General features: G+C 45.7%; 1 protein-coding gene across 1 annotated transcript in view; it reads right to left on the bottom strand.

Annotated features, from left to right (window-relative positions):
• Positions 1–2,787: 2,787 nt before the first annotated feature.
• Positions 2,788–13,801, bottom strand: part of LPIN3 (lipin 3) — a 29,886-nt gene continuing 18,872 nt past the window's right edge. The window contains exons 10-18 of the mRNA XM_044661569.1: positions 13,474–13,566; positions 12,438–12,490; positions 11,149–11,281; positions 9,900–10,048; positions 8,111–8,197; positions 6,344–6,496; positions 4,509–4,623; positions 4,318–4,421; positions 2,788–2,932 (exon numbers count right to left, since the gene is read on the bottom strand). Coding sequence (XP_044517504.1) covers positions 2,788–2,932; positions 4,318–4,421; positions 4,509–4,623; positions 6,344–6,496; positions 8,111–8,197; positions 9,900–10,048; positions 11,149–11,281; positions 12,438–12,490; positions 13,474–13,566 — 1,032 coding nt within the window. The remainder of the gene's footprint in view (positions 2,933–4,317; positions 4,422–4,508; positions 4,624–6,343; positions 6,497–8,110; positions 8,198–9,899; positions 10,049–11,148; positions 11,282–12,437; positions 12,491–13,473; positions 13,567–13,801) is intronic.

Here is a 13,801-nt window from a genome sequence, read left to right as displayed (position 1 = left end):
ATGAAAAGAATTTAATATTTGGAGATAGAGCATGGATTGAAACCCCAGCTTGACTATTTAGAACCTATGTGACTTTGGACAAGTCAAGATCTTTGGGCCTTGTTTCCTCATCTGTAAAATGAAAGGGGCTGGAGATGATCTTGAAGACCTCCATCTAGCTCTAAGTGCTATGATCCCGTCTTGTCCTTTGTTTCCATTCCTAAGAGAGAAAATGCTATGGAAGCAGGGATTCTTCTCAATCAAATAGGGGGAATCTCAGCAAAGTAGAGCCATTCTTAAGTTGGCAATAGCCAGGGTGAAATCGTGCAGATCCTGATGTCCTCCCCAACCCCCCCCCCCCAGGACCCTCCGAAGGCCTGCTTGGTGGGAAATCCAAGCATGAAGCCACCTCCTAAGCTGATGAGCAGCAGCTTGGAATCTATGGTGCTAATCTGGCCTCTTCAAAGGCCATTTAGAAAAGGTTCCTTGCCTGGCTCCACTTGCTCAGGGACAAGGTGAATGGATGTAGAACTTTGATTTTCTCCAGAAAGGAAAGGGAGGCCTTCTCAGGACAGAGCTGGTATACTGGGAAAGGGGTGGGGGGAATGTGACCCCAGCACACAGTGGGTCCCATTAGAGTGGCCATGGGTCTTTTTCCAGGGAAGAAATGCTCAGCACCACCCCCACCCCTTCTATGTAGAAGATCCCATCAGGGCTCCCTCGATTTCTTTTGATATTATGTGCTTCATTTGGATTTGGAACTGTTTGTTATATTTGGGAAGGGCAGGAATTGGATTAAAGCTTCTTGCCAGTCAGAAAGTGATTCCTTTGATTATGAGAAACAGGATCCAGAGCTGAGAGGACACAGCAGGGTCATGCCCGTCTCCTCACACCAGTGCCTTTGTCTCAAAGCTGCCTCCGCAGGAACTGGGCCAGATCTCAGGATTCCTTCGGACGTGGAAGAGACAGTTACCAGCTCTGGGTGTGGGGAGGAGGTGAACTACACTGCCTTACATGTAACATCAGGAAGGCCGACCCAGATCATTTCTACTGTCTCTCTCACCTTGAGTATCTTTAGGTCCTTCCCCATCCTGAGCCAAGAAAAGATCTTGTGTTGGGTCACCAATACAAGGCTTCGGTGAATGGGCCAAGGAGGCAAAGTGCACCACCCACCCAATGCACTGTGACCCCAGGAGGGAAAAGTACTTGGATGTTGGTTCCTCAGGATGGTGTAGATAGAACTCAGAACTAAAAGTCAAGAGACGTGATTCGTGCCCTGTCTCTGCAACTTCATGACTTTGAGGCAGTAGCACAGGACATTTGAGTCCTACCTCAGATACTTACTAGTTGTGTGAGGCTGGATGAGGTATTTAACCTCTGTGTGCCTTAGTTTCCTCATCTGTAAAATGGGGTTAACAATAGCACCCACTTCACAGGGTTGTTATGAAGATGAGCTAAAGTAAAGCACTTTGCAAATTTTAAAGCGCTATAAAAAGGCTAGGTGGTATTATTATTATTATTATTATCATTATCATTATTAGGCAAGACGCTTTGCCTTCACTTCCTTACTTGTAAAATCGGGAAGGTTGGCCCAGATCATCTCTCATGTCCCTCCCACGCTGAATGTTTATAGGTTGAAGGTGAAGACAAAGGCAGTTTTATTTGGAAGCTGTTCTGGGTGCTCTTTCCCAGGTGAAGACAAGAAGTTGCAAGAGAACCAGAAGGTACCTTAGAAGTCATAATTATGACCATAATAATAGTAGACGTCTCTATAGTTCTTTATAAGGTTTGCAAAGCACTTTACACATATCTCATTTGATATTCACAATAACCCGAAGAGGTAAGTGCTATTATGGCCCCATTTTACAGCTAAGGAAGCTGAGGCTTAGAGAGGTTAGCTGACTTGCCCAGGGTCACACTAGTGGACTTGCCCAGGGTCACACAGCTAGTGTGATCTGGGTTCTGAACCCAGTTCTTTCTCACTTATAATCCAGTTTTATTGACTATACCTTACTGCCACTCACATAATCCTAGGATTTAGAGCTGGAAAAGACCTTAAAGTTCAGTGAGTTCAAGCATTTTATAGATTAGGAAATGGGGGCCCAAAGGAAGGGAATGACTTTCTCAAAGTCACAAAAGTACTGACAGAGTCAAGACGTGAACCCACATCTCCTGACTCCAACTCCGATATCCTTTCCATTGCATGGAGATGCTACCTAGGGAATGCGCTCAAAGGGAAAACGCCCTCCTGAACGAGGGACACCGACACCTGGACATCGGACAGACAAGCAGGGCAAGATGCAGAATAAATTGCAAGGGCAGGGAACTACACACTCTTGGTTTAATCTCTCCAGGGCAATAAGACTAAGGCCTCTTTCCACACTGGGCTCCCTTCCCTCCTTCAGCTCTTGTGCTGTATTCCCGCATCCTATCCACTGGGGCAAGAGAAATGGCTACTCCGGCTGGCCAGGCAGCAGGGTCCCCCTTTGGCCTGCCCTAGAAGGAACCTCCAGGCCTGTGCTGCTCCCCGCCCCCTCTGCTGCTACTCTGCTCCGTGTCACAAATTCCAATCCATCACAGCCCACGCTGGGAGAAGGCCCCCCAGACCACACTGGGACTTCCCATTCTGAATCCGGCCCTCACGCAACCCCGGGAAAGTAGAAGAGAAGATGGACTTGCTCTTGCCCTCCTCAAGCCAGGGAAGTAGGTGTGTTGTGGGAGGAGAGGGGGATGGATGGGCACCGGGTGCCTCTGTGTGTGTGTGTGTGTGTGTGTGTGTGTGTGTGTGTGTGTGCACAGGGGCAGGTTCTAATGGATCTCTGACAGGTCAATTGCAGCCAAGGGTTTCCTCCAATAGCAGAATCCACTGAACTCTGGATGGATCAACTTTACGGTGGGCCCCGCGTTGATAGGTGGAAACATGTGCTCCACGGTCTCTAGGAGGTGGTCAAACCTAAGGGGGGAAAGGAGAACTGGAAGTGAGGCCCGGTGCCAAATCTAGGCCCATCTGCCAGGGCCTGGCTCCATGCAATCTTCTCTTATCGGGACGGGACGTGGCCTTTCCTTGGAAGATGGAAACTTCCTCTCCCCATTTGGACTGGTACCTTCCCCGTCTTTTGGCATCTGTGAGAGGTGGGACTTGAACTCGGGTCTTCCTGGCTTTGAGGCCCCCTCTCTATCAACTCTGCCTCACTTGCTTCTCAACCAAGAGAAAAGCTGGCATTTACATAGCACTTTACAGTTTGGGAAGCACTCAAATACACATTCGAATCAAGGAACTCACACTGTTAACTCCAGGCCTTTTACAAAGTCGTTTATCTCTATTTACCTAGAAGACCCAGGCTTCCCAGATAGGATAGGACTGAATATCCTAATAGTAGATAGGTAGACGGGAGGCCCTGGGTTCAAATCTGGCCTCAGACACTTCCTAGCTGGGTGACCCTGGGCAAGTCACTTAACCCCCATGGCCTAGCCCTTACCACTCATCTGCTTTGGTACCAATACCTAGTATTGATTCTAAGACAGAAGGTAAGGGTTTAAAAGAAAATATAGATAATTAGTAGAAATGAAAAGCCTCAGGAGTCTGACCCTAGCCCAAACTAGTTTCTCTCCCTCTTTTTTAAAAACCTGTTCTATTTTATCATAGGTATTCTTATTCCTCAATGAAGGCTGAAGGTGGGGGTGATAGAGGAGATCAAAGGCAAATACCATAACAATAGCTATGCTAATTTTATAATTTTTTATATTTTTATATCTATATATATTTTTTTATAATTATTTTTTTCATTTAATCCTTGCAACAACCCTGCAAGATGAGTACTCTTATTACTCTCATTTTACAGATGAGGAAACTGAGTCAAATAGAGGTTAAATGACTTTGCCCAGGGTTACCCAGCTAGCAAGCGTCTGAGGCTGGATTTAAACTTGGGGCGTTCGTGACTCCAGGCCCAGTGTTCTATCACAGCACCCTCCAGCTCCCATAGTATGGTGTAAAGCAGTGATGGGCACACTTTGTAAAGAGGGGGCCAAAGGAAAGGAAATGCTCCTCTGTCAGTCTGTTTCTAAGGCAACTCTTTCGAAGTCTCACCGTATTGTATCCTACTCATTGTATTCATCATATTAGGAATAATGTAGCCTGGCTGGATAGAACATTTCAGGGGGCCGCATCTGGCCTTGCCCATCACTGGTATAAAGAACGCTAGCTCTGGTGGCAAAGGAATTCGGGCCAAATTCCACCTCTGATAGATGCTCTGTGGCACCCTGAAAGAGTTCTCGGACCTCTGCGTGCCTCGGTTTCTTCATCCGCCAGACAAAGTTAGATTAGAGAGCAACACTTACGTGGTCTTGTGGTTCTTGATAAGTTCCTGAATGAGTTGTCCTTGGGGGTTGACGGTGAAGATTCGGCATTTGGGAATCCCTACGTGAAGATAGGCCCGGACATCCTGGAGAAGAGCAGGGAGAAGATGGAGAGGTGGGGAGGACGGACCTCCCTCGGCCCAGCCCAGGAGCCACACACAGGGCACACTCACACTGTTACGGTTCCCGAAGCCCGCATAGAAGGGATCTCCTCCGGGCTTGAATAGGTGAAGGATGTCCTTCAAGCATGCAGTCTTGAACACCTCAGGCTTCTTTTCAACCACCTCCCTGGAAAGGCCAATGGGTAGAGAGAGTAATAGCAGCTGATTTTCAAATAGGCCGTCCTCTTGGAGCAGAGCCAAGGTGGCAGCTTAGTATAAACCAGTGATTCCCAAACTTTTGTGGCCTACCGCCCCCTTTCCAGAAAAAGTATTACTTAGCCCCCTGGAAATTAATTTTTTAAATTTTAATAGCAATTAATAGGAAAGATAAATACACCTGTGGCCATCACCACCTCCTGGATGGCTGCAGCACCCACCAAGGGGCGGTGGCACCCACTTTAGGAAACACTGGATAAATCCTCCCAAACCAAATATACCATCATCTCATTTGGTCGTAACTGCCCTGTGACCTAGGTCCTAGCGGAGTTATCATCCCCCATTTTACAGAAAAGGAAACTGATAAAGAAAGGCTAAGAGGCTTCCTCAGCCTCCCAAGCAGGTCTCTCCTAATTCCAAGGCCAGTGCTACAGAGGAGACACAGGTCTTCACACAAGATGCTGAGGGAAAGTGCCCCAAAATGTACGTGATGCGATGGAGAGAAAGAGCTTGTGATATAGATTCAGGAGATCCAGGTTCAAATTCTAGCTGGTTACATGACAGTAGACAAGATATCTCTCTTGGACACAGTTTCCTAACCTGAAAAACTGGGATAATATTTATACTACTTAAATGATAAAGAAAGTACTCTGTAAATCTTAAGTGTAAGTGGTAGTAATGATGGCTTTTTTTTAAACCCTTACCTTTCATCTTAGAATCAATACTTGTTTTGGTTCTAAGGCAGAAGAGTGGTAAGAGCTAGACAATGGGGGTCAAGTGACTCACCCAGGGTCACACAGCTAGGAAGTGTCTAAAGGCTAGATTTGAACCCAGGACCTCCCGTCTCTGGGCCTGGCTCTCAGTCCACTGAACCACCCAGCTGCCCCTCCCACCCCCCCACCCCCCCAGTAATGATGGTATTAACTGAAAATGGAGAAGGGGAAAGGAGAGAGAGAGAACAACCAAAAATTTTTTGGATCCTTTTTCAGATAGTGAGAAACTTCCACACATGGTCTATCACCCCCAGAGGTAACATCCTTACAGAAGCCTTGACTTCATCCTCACCCCAAAGGCACTGAAAATCTCCTAATGAGTACCACCTTCCTAGTGAAAAGAACCCAGCTCCAAGATGCCCCAGAGAAGGGGACCACTCAGTACAGTTACTTTCTTTTTTATTTTAACCCTTACCTTCCATCTTGGAATCAATATTATGTTTTGGGTGCAAGGCAGAAGAATGTTAAGGGCTAGGAAATGGGGTGGGGGAGATTGAAATGACTTGCTTAGGGTCACACAATATTTTTTTTATTTTTTTTAAACCCTTACCTTCCATCTTAGAGTCAACACTGTGTATTGACTCCAAGACAGAAGAGTGGTAAAGGTAGGCAATGGGGATCAAGTGACTTGCCCAGGGTCTGGCTCTCAATCCACTGAGCTACCCAGCTGCCCCCAGGGTCGCACAATTAAGAAGTGCCTGAAACCATATTTGAACCCAGGCCCTCTCAATTCTGGGCCTGGTTCTCAATCCACTTCACCTAGCCACCCCCTCCTACTCAATGCTGTTTCAAGCCATTCCCTATATGGTACAATGTCTGGCAAATTGTAGGCCCTTATTAAAATACTTGTTGATTAATTCATTCCAGGGACATGACAAACTCTACTGAATTTGGGCTGGGAGAAGGGTTGCATTTTACCTGTGAAGGGCAGAGAAGAGGCTGCTGGGGGTCAAGAGGAGGGGGCCTCGGGGGAGAACACAGCCCTGATCATTCACCCACTTCAGGTATCTTTTAGTGATGTCCGCCATGCCAATAGCTCGAGCCGAACAATAAAGGAACTTGTACCCGTTTCTGCAGGAAGACCGGAGAACCCGTTACACATCCTCCCGACAGCTGCCAGAACCAAACCTCTTAGTTAACCCTGCCAAGAGAGCAGACACCAGACAGAAAGGGAAGTCTGCCCTGAGACAATAGCACGCAGTTATCTCTCTGCTCTCCATTCTTTTCCACTCTCTAGAGAAACTATGGAAGTAGGAGATGCTCTGGACAGGGCTCAGGGAAGAGGCCCAGAACAGAGGGAACAGTCTGGAAGGCCTGAAGACGCTCTGAACCTTCCATTCTCCCCACAGGACAGGCAAAGACTTGGGCAGATGCCAGCCTGTCCCACGAGCCCCTCCTCTTCACCTTGAAAGTAGGGATTGTCTGATTTTACAATTTATGTTCCTAGCACTTCAAACAATATTTTGTACACAGTGAAGCACTCAATAAATGCTTTTTTTTTAGTTCACTCATATTCATTCATTCATTCATTCACATCCTAAGGAACCAGAACAAAAGCCTATGAAGATGAAAAACAAAACGAAGTTCTAGCCTAGGCTACAGAATGGTTTAGGGGATCTACAACTATTTCTCCCAGAGAATGATGGCTGAGGAGATGCTGAAGCCAAGTCCTGAGTGCCATGAAGGCATGATTGAGAGGAGCGACTGTCCTCCAAGTTCGTGATGCTCAGACCAAGATTAAATCATTTCCCACCGTAGCAGAAGGGCCTGAAAAAATTAGGGATAATAGAAACTCTGTTAAACATTTCCCAAGAATTTGTCTCTGGGTTTCAAAGAAAACCTTTGAGGCTCTCAGAAAAGCGGGAGGGACTAGATCTTGAGTTCTCTTCTAATCTTCGGTTTATAAATTTCTTCTCTTCCTTGTACGGAGTTACTTAAAATGGCTGTTATGGACCATGGAGGATTCCCAAGGGGCCTGGGGAAAACTCTGATCTGTTCCTTTGATTGACAAGGAGGCAAGAGCATAGAGAGGTGCTGAGGACACTGTCTCAAAAGCTCCCCCATTACCCTGTCTCTCTCCGAAAGTGAGCCATCATGATGGCCCAGCTTCTTCTCGGCCCTCTAGATGAGGGCTGAGCTACTTAGGAAAAAAAATGCCAGGGGAAATTTCAGCCTCAAAATGAATTGTGCCCTGCTTTTTTCTAAAGTGGCAGACAGTGCCATCCTGTGGCAAACCTGGTCTGCTGCCTCCTTCTCTCTCCCCCATCCCTACTCACCCTTCTAGCATTCCCTCAGTTAACCCTGCGGGGAGAGCAGACCAAGTGAGGGCTGTGTTCCTGAACAGAAAGTCTGACTGGAAGCCGATGACTTTGGCACTGGGAACATTCTTTCAAGTCCTCCAGAGACACCTGTCAGAGTGGGAGATGCTGAATTCAGCATCCACTAAGGTGCAGTCTGTGAGGTCCTGGTGCTTAAGGCTCTGGGGATGGATGCTCCCTCTCTTCTCTCTTATGACTTTCTAGTTAAGGGATCGCCAAGGATCAATGCCTAGGACAGAGCCTGCAAGCCCAGATGGTGAGCCTAGTGGGTACTCATTCCCATGCAAGGAAGGGAAGCAATCCTGAACCTCTTCCCTCCCCAAGCAGGAACCCACCACAACAGCTCCAACCTTCCTGAAGCACTCACAGGTGAATTTTGTGGTAAAGTTTGATGATGCCATGGTGAGTCCAGTCCTTCCCCAGCTGGGGCAAAATGTGACCCAAAGCATCAGACCTGGGAGAAAGAGAAGACATCAGTCATGAATACAGGTCAGGCGACGACAATCAAATAATTAGGTTTATCTAATACTTCCTTCACAAAAACTTTAAGAGGTAGTAGGTAGGAGTAAGTATCTCCATTTTACAGATGAGTTAACTAAGGCTCACGGAAAAATGATTTGCTCATGGTCACAAAGCCACTAAGTGTCAGAGATGGGATTCCAACCCAGATTTCCCGACTCGGAGCCAGCATTTCCACTCCACCAGACTGTCTCTACAGGCTTCCAAAAATCCAATAGTGATCCTTAGATAGGAGCCCAGCTCCCAAGATAGAATGATGAAGAATGAATGAAAAAAGAAGCACTAAGTGCTTATTATATGCCATGCACTGGCCTAAGTGCTAGGGATACAAACACACACACACCCCAAAAAAATAAACAAGGGAGGCAAGAACCAACCCAAAGCTTTAGGTCAGGGCTCCCCAAATTGCAGCCTGACGGCCAAATTCAGCCCATTGTAGCTTGCTCTTTTGTTTCCTACAGAAGTCAAAAATGGATTTTTTTACATTTTAACATACAATAAAACCAAAGTTTATGAAATTTAAAAATATAGAAACCAAGGCTTCTTGGTGGCTCTCCATGGATAGAGAGCCAGGACTGGAGAAGGGAGGTCTTGGGTTCAAATCTGGCCTCCAACACTTCCTGGCTCTGTGATTGTGACTCAATCCCAGTCACTTAGCCCTTACTGCCCTTCTGCCTTAGAATGCATACTTAGCACAGATTCTAAGATAGGAGGCAAGGGTTTGAAGAAAAATAAAAATATCAAAACCATTCCTAGCTTATGAGCCAAATGAAAGCAGGTAGCGGGCCTCAGTTTGCTGACCCATCCTTGGATAAGAGGCAGCTTACTGTGGCAGACCCGCCACCGGTCTAGGAGTTAAAGAAAACTGGACTCTCATTCCATCTCAGATATCTAATATCTGTGTGATCATGGGTAAGTCACTGAAATTCTCTGACTCTCAACTTCCTTAGCTATAAAATGGGGGTAACAATAGAAGATCATACATGTTTAATACTTTTCAAAGTTTAAAGTTTATAATATTAATGAGATATTACTGAAACATCATCATCTTCAACTTCCCTCCAAGGAGCTCTAGTCATCCATGTAGGAAAAAAAATGGAGATGATTTTCATCATTCATTCAGTTATATCCTACTCTTTGTGATAGCTATCCATGAGATTTTCTTAGTAAGGATGCTGGAGTAGTTTGCCATTTCCTTTTCCAATGAATCCAATGGATCCTTTTATCGGACAGAGATTAAATGACTTGCCTGGAGTTACACATTTAGGAAGTGTCTGAGGCCAGATTTGAACTGAGATCTTCCTGCCTCCAGGCCCAGTGCTCTTAGCCACTGAGCCACAGCCACCCTCTATAGTAAACAGACAATAATCATTTTATTTTTAAGCATGACAGGACCTAGTCACCCCAGTCTGGTTACCCAGGTCCATAAAGCCCTTATGGCCCCCCTCACTCTGTCCTTGACAACTCAGAAATTTGCAAAATTTGCAGAATTTGTAAAGCATTGGATTCTTTGAAGAGCACAATCCCCACCCCTGAAATCTACCCTTCTCATCTCCCCCTCCCACCCCACCCCTCCTCTTTATTGCTACACACACACACACACACACACACACACACACACACAAAATGTTTCTTACTTAGTGATGGTCCCATCGATGTCTGAGACTACCACCTTGTCAGACCAATTCCACAGATAGATGGTAGCTTGGCAACGGCAGGTACCCTGGTACTGAGTAGTCACACTAAACACCACCTCATTGGATCCCTCCTTCAGGTTTAAATTTCGCTGGAGAGTCCAAGGGAACCAGAGGATAGTCAAAGTTAGCTCTAGCAAGACCCAATCCCACTCCTGTTTGAGAGATCTAGCCTAGCTGGCTTCCTGCCTCCCTCTACCAGCCTCCACACTACTGTTATAAATTCTCTTCCTCTATTCTTTCTTTAATATTGTTTGAAATTGATGCTCTTTCAAAAGAGCATCACTGTTACTTCCTAATGACTCTCTTCACTCCCAAAGAGAGCCCTCCTGTGGGACAAAGTACAATTAAGCAAAATCAATTTATTGGCTGTGCCTGCCTCAGTCCCCACCCATAGTCAACCAGTGCTCTGATTAGAAACATTCTCCTCTTTGCCAACCCCTAAAGGGCCTCCCCCTCCAACCCCTAAACCTGGCAAAGACCAGTCCCAAAGAGATAAACTGATGCAGACCCAGCCAGCTGGGACTACCTAATCTAAGTATTAGTCCTCTATATGTACTCTGTACCCTTCCCCACACCCATGCCAACACTGCGCAGAATTACACATATCATTGGGTTTCTTTCAGTAAGAATTGCATATATATACATATATATAATTTTTTTTAAACCCTCACCTTCCGTCTTAGAGTCAATACTATGTATTGGCTCCTAGGCGGAAGAGTGGTAAGGGTAGGCAATGGGGGTCAAGTGACTTACCCAGGGTCACACAGCTGGGAAGTGTCTGAGGCTAGATTTGAACCTAGGACCTCCATCTCTAGGCCTGGCTCTCAATCCACTGAGCTACCCAGCTGCCCCCTAGAATTGGATATATTTTGATGGAGGCCATAGGAAGTTTCTCCGACCAGTAGAATAGATAGCCTTGTCCTTGCAGGGAGGTGAGGAAGGCTTTATAAGGCAGACCCAAGGGGATATCATACCATTGGCCATCCTAAGAGCTCATCTCATAAGGCAGTATTATAGCTTAGCACAAAAGACAGCAGTTAATGAAGCCCCAGAGTATTTATTTTTAAGGCTACTCACCTCTGGACCTCCTCCTTCCCCTAACTCCCTCTCTCCCATTCCTGAGGTACAGAAGCCTTCTTGGACCCAGGCAAAGGCAAGAATAGCCCAACCCTCCAATGCCTGAACTTACAATCTGATCAGAAGAGAGACGAAGGGTCTTCTTGAAGTTAGGGATTCTAACTGGAGGTTTGCCTGAAGGGGCATCAAAGTTCACGACGGGGTCGAGGGGGTCCTCAATAGTAAAAGGATGTAGCTTCCACCTGCTAAGAAGCCCCCCCCCCCCAAGTCTTTAAGGTCCCTCTTCCTCCCAAGGTTTATTATAGGAAGACCCACTTCTACTCATCATATGACAATCTGATAGAAAATAAGTTCATCAGGTATCTGGGGAAACTCAACTGAGCAGGTCTCCTAACCAATCCTTTCCTCCCTCTTCCATCTGTATGGTTTCTACTTTATCATCAGGCCTCCCCCTCAAAATGGTTCATCACTAAGAAACTCATCATCATACAGACTGCTCCAGCTTTGGTACCCATCCTCTATAACTGCTCGTAACTGCCTCTGCCCCTCTGATTGGAGGGCTGGAGTGAAAAACAAAAAAAACTTCTCTCAAAACTTCCCTTTAAAGAAAGGCCCAGGGAGCAACTGGGTTAACAGTGGGCAGAGCTCCAGGACTGGAGTCGAGAGGCACTGGGTTCAAATTTGGCCAGAGAGACTTCCTAGCCTTTATCATTCTTCTCTGCCTTAGAATGGGTACTTAGCATTGATTCCAAGACAGAAGGTAATGGTTATTTTTTTTTAATTTCTTTTTTTTAACCCTTGTACTTTGGTGTATTGTCTCATAGGTGGAAGATTGGTAAGGGTGGGCAATGGGAGTCAAGTGACTTGCCCAGGGTCACACAGCTGGGAAGTGGCTGAGGCCGGGTTTGAACCTAGGACCTCCTGTCTCTAGGCCTGACTCTCACTCCACTGAGCTACCCAGCTGCCCCATAATGGTTATTTTTTTAAAAAGGGAGGGGACCCTAGATGCCTAGCCAACTACTTCCCCTGCTAACTGGTTTCAATTTGTGGTTAATTCCTCCCACCCTATTATCCCTCCCCAGCTTTTTCAGCTTCCTTTTCTGTGTGGTCTCCCCCATTAGACTGTAATCTCCTTGAGGGAAGAGATAATCCTTCTTTTTCTTATTTGTATCACCAGCACATAGTAGAGACTTAAAAGATGAGTAATGAATGTATTGTGTTGATCTGCATCAGATTTTTTTTAAGTGGAAGGAACATTGGGCTTGGAATCTTGGATTTGAATCTTGCCTGTGATAGTGATTAGCTGTGTAATAGTGAATAACCCACTTAATCTGTTAAGGTGCCCACAGACAACTCTTTAAGACTAATGCCCCTCCTTGGGGTCTGGCCAAGATAACTTACCTGGTAATGTAGGACTGTAAACTTGATGGACTTATATCCTCCTGGATTTCATCCTGCAGAGGAAGAGTTTTCCCATAAACCCCTTTGTTAAGTGGGAAGGCCAATCCTAGTTCACTTAGGTCTGAGTCCTTCTAAAATTTAGAATCTAAATGGAGCTGGCCTTCAATCCCAAGGGCTTTCCAATGTGAAAGAGAATTCTTTACTCTATTGCCTATCCTGAGTTAACACTAACTTAATTACCTCACTAGAGACTAAAGACAGGATTAAATCTCCTTCGGCTACCTTTTAAATTGAATCAACAAAAGATTGAACACTGGTTAGTGCTAGGTGAGAAGCCAGCAAGATACTTGGAGAGCTCCATCTTTTTTTTTTTTTTTAAACTCAATCAGTCAGAAACTTGTGAATTCTTTTAAGAAGTTCACACAAGAGTTCACACCCTCAGAAACTGTTTCAACCAGGAATCTGTGAACCCTTTTGATGAGTATTCACCTCTCCAGAAGGTGAGAATCGGTCCCCATAAACACTGCCCCCGGGCAGTATTAGACAAATTGGAAACTGTGATTAGCCCCTGTGAAGAGGGGAAGGGATAAGGAGCCACCATAAAAGCCATGAAATCCTTCAGCTAGACTCAGATGGGTCTTTGAGAAGATAGTCTGAAGAGAGTGTCTTCTGGAGATAGTCTTCAAAGGAGTTTCTCTGGAGACGGGCTTGGATCATGGGCTTGGAGTTTTGGCTTCAACTTAGACTCTGGCTTCTGGACTACTTTGTTGGGTGAGTGAAAGTCTGATTCTCTCTTCATAGTTTCCTAAGAGACTAATTTCCATTTTGGAGGAGGCCTCATGTTTACTCACTGCCAGCCCTCCTGGCTGAGGTATTTTCTCTAACCTCTCTCACATTTCTCTACTTTATTGTTTCCCTTCTATTTTGGTAAATAAACTTCTGACTTGAGATATAACCATTTCGGTGACCATGTTATTTCATATAATTTAAGTCCAACCATTACATTTAACCTTTACACCAAGAAGTCATCACCTACCTCAGGTATCCAGTCTTTTCGCCTCCAAGAGAACCACCAAGAACTGCTAGACTTCTTGGACATTTTCTCCTTCACCAGCATGTCAACAGTACTCTGAATGCCAGAGAAGATCAGAAGTACACAGTGGGCAGGACATTCTCAAGAACAATCCACTCTGGGAAAAAACCCCCTCAAATAGATAGCCTCCATCCAGTCTCTACTGGTGACCAAAAATGAAAACCCTTTCTGGATGAGTTCTCTGAACCACCTTTCTGAGCTCTCAACAGAGATTACCTGATCAGGAGGGGCCTTGGGATTTACTCCAGAGGGTACTGCTTATAATACTCAT

Source organism: Gracilinanus agilis, chromosome 2 (assembly GCF_016433145.1).
Source record: "Gracilinanus agilis isolate LMUSP501 chromosome 2, AgileGrace, whole genome shotgun sequence".
NCBI classification, from domain to species: domain Eukaryota; kingdom Metazoa; phylum Chordata; class Mammalia; order Didelphimorphia; family Didelphidae; genus Gracilinanus; species Gracilinanus agilis.
This window is presented reverse-complemented; position numbering and strand designations above follow the sequence as displayed.